This window comes from Cebus imitator, unplaced genomic scaffold (assembly GCF_001604975.1).
Source record: "Cebus imitator isolate Cc_AM_T3 unplaced genomic scaffold, Cebus_imitator-1.0 Scaffold473, whole genome shotgun sequence".
Lineage (NCBI taxonomy): Eukaryota > Metazoa > Chordata > Mammalia > Primates > Cebidae > Cebus > Cebus imitator.
Window position 1 is genome coordinate 967,298 of NW_016107788.1, and position 2,432 is coordinate 969,729.

A 2,432-nucleotide genomic window follows, 5' to 3' on the forward strand; every position below is an offset into this window, starting at 1 on the left:
CAGTGAGCAGAGATCGTGCCACTGCACTCTAGCCTTGGTGACAGAGCAAGACTCCATCTCAAAAAAAAAAAAAAAAGTCAAGTTGACTTTTGGTGTGCATGCCTAGTGTTATGAATTTTAAGGCACAGGGGTCCTTGCAGCCACTGTGTACCAAAATCAGGATGCAAAACATCCTGCACTGCACTGAGCACCTGCCTCGAGCTGACCTTGTGTCACCTCTGCTTCACACTCCACACTCCTGCCACCCGCTGGTCTGTTCTGTCACTTCAGCTCTATGGACACCCGAAGGGCAGAGCCGGAGGGGCTGACGTGGCCCAGCCTTGCCCCAGGAGCCTGGGGCCCCAGTACCCACCTGGAACCCCCAAACTCACCCACATAATGGTCAATCTCCAACTGTTGGAAGATGAGGGGCTCCGTCTGCGGGTCCAGGGGGGCTGGCGTGGGCCGAAGCCAGCGAGGATCTATGGCTGATGGTGGGATCTGCCCTGGTAGGGGAAGGGAAGGAAGTGGGGTACATGGAGGCATGGTCCTCTCTGGCCAGGACAGCATCTGACTCTGAAAGGAGCCAGGCAGAAGTGGTGGTCTGGGTCAGGCAGGAAACTTGGAAGAGAACGGGGCTCAAGGGTCAGGGCCAGAGTCACTGCAGGCCACACAGGCTGCATGGCGGGGGGAAAGTCAGTCCTTTGCAGGATTCAAAGTCAGCCAGAGTGGGGTCACAGGTCAGCTTTGCAGCTGACTCTTGGACCAAAGGCAAGACCAGGGGCAATGAGTTCGGCCGCAGGGGCTTCCAGTTCCAAGCCTTACCGTCCGCAGCCCTCTCCAGGGCCGACTGCAGCTCCTCCTCCTCCTGCTCCTGCAGCCTGTGCTCTGCCTCCATCTCCTCCATCAGTGCCAGGTCCTCCTCGAACTGGGATGGCTGAGGTACGTCATCATCATCCCAGAATCCCCCACGGGCCCGCTTTGGGGGCACCCCAGGCCCTGGGCCTGGCCGCCGCTTGCCATCCATCCTGCCAGGCAAGTTGGAGCTTGATGGAGGTACTGACCAGAGACACCCCTTACCCTGTTGTCTTCTCCATGGCCTCCCATGCACCCACCATGACCGTGAGCCTTTTCCTGCTCTTTGGAGTGACTGGAGTAACACAGCTCGGCACCCTGCAGGCAGCGGGGTGGGAGCACATTCCAGATGCTCAATTGTTAGCTACTGCAGTGGCAGGCCATTCGATTCCGACACTAGATCCTTAGGACATCCTTTTTTTTTTTTTTTTTTTTTTTTTTTTTTTTNAGTCTCACTGTTGTTGCCCAGGCTGGAGTGCAATGGCATGATCTCGGCTCACCGCAACTTCTGCCTCCTGGGTTCAAGCAATTCTCCTGCCTCAGCTCCCCATGTAGCCGGGATTACAGGCATGTGAGACTACGCCTGACTAATTTTATATTTTTAGTAGAGATGGGGTTTCTCCATGTTGGTCAGACTGGTCTTGAACTCCCAACCTCAGGTAATCCACCTGCCTTGGCCTCCCAAAGTGCTGGGATTACAGGCATGAGCCACCGCACCTGGACTTTTTTTCTTTTTTTGAGATGGAGTTTTGTTCTTGTCACCCAGGCTGGAGTGCAGTGGCATGATCTTGGCTCACTGCAACCTCCCCCATCAAGGTTCAAGCAATTCTCCCCTCAGCCTTCCAAGCAGCTAAGATTACAGAGGCACCTGCTCCCATGCCAAGCAAATTTTTAAATTTTTAGTAGAGACGGGGTTTCACCATGTTGGCCATGCTGGTCTCGAACTCCTGACCTCAAGTGATCCACCCATCTCAGCCTCCCAAAGTGCTGGGATTACAGGTGTGAGCTGCCACGCTCGGCCTCAGCACATCTCTTTATTTCCCATAAACCTCTGTCTCCTATGCCCTCACCTACCACCCATCTGCCCAGGCCATCTGCCACTGAAATGGCAAAAACCACAATTGCATTTACAGCGGCCTAAATACTTTGAAATAATCTCAGGCCAGGCGTGCTGGCTGAAGCCTGTAATTCCAGCACTTTGGGAGGCCAAGGAGGGCGGATCATGAGGTCAGGAGATCAAGACCATCTCAGCCAACATGGTGAAACCCTGTCTCTACTAAAAAAAATACAAAAATTAGCTGGGTGTGGTGGTGTTCCCAGCTACTCGGGAGGCTGAGGCAGGAGAACTGCTTGAACCTGGGAGGTGGAGGTGGCAGTAAGCCAAGACTATGCCACTGCACTCCAGCCTGGCGCCCGGTGACAGAGCAAGGCTGTCTCAAAAGAAAGAAAGAAAGAATTGCAAATGCCGAGAATTCCTGGATGCCCTTGCCCAGGCTCCCCAGTGGTCAGCGTTTTGCCTGTGCTTCTTCCCCGCCTCTCTCTGCCCTCCCACCTGTGTGGTGTGCACACTATCTTATAACCTTTTTTTTTTTTTGAGA

At 54.2% G+C, this 2,432-nt stretch overlaps 1 protein-coding gene across 2 annotated transcripts in view; it reads right to left on the minus strand.

Moving 5' to 3' along the window:
• POLD1 (DNA polymerase delta 1, catalytic subunit) overlaps positions 1 to 2,432 on the minus strand; it is a 33,032-nt gene that overhangs the window by 17,693 nt on the left and 12,907 nt on the right. For both annotated transcript variants that reach the window (XM_017512520.2, XM_037732799.1), the window contains exons 2-3: positions 805 to 1,007; positions 372 to 485 (exon numbers count right to left, since the gene is read on the minus strand). In XM_017512520.2, coding sequence (XP_017368009.1) covers positions 372 to 485; positions 805 to 1,006 — 316 coding nt within the window. In that variant the 5' untranslated portion in view covers position 1,007. The remainder of the gene's footprint in view (positions 1 to 371; positions 486 to 804; positions 1,008 to 2,432) is intronic.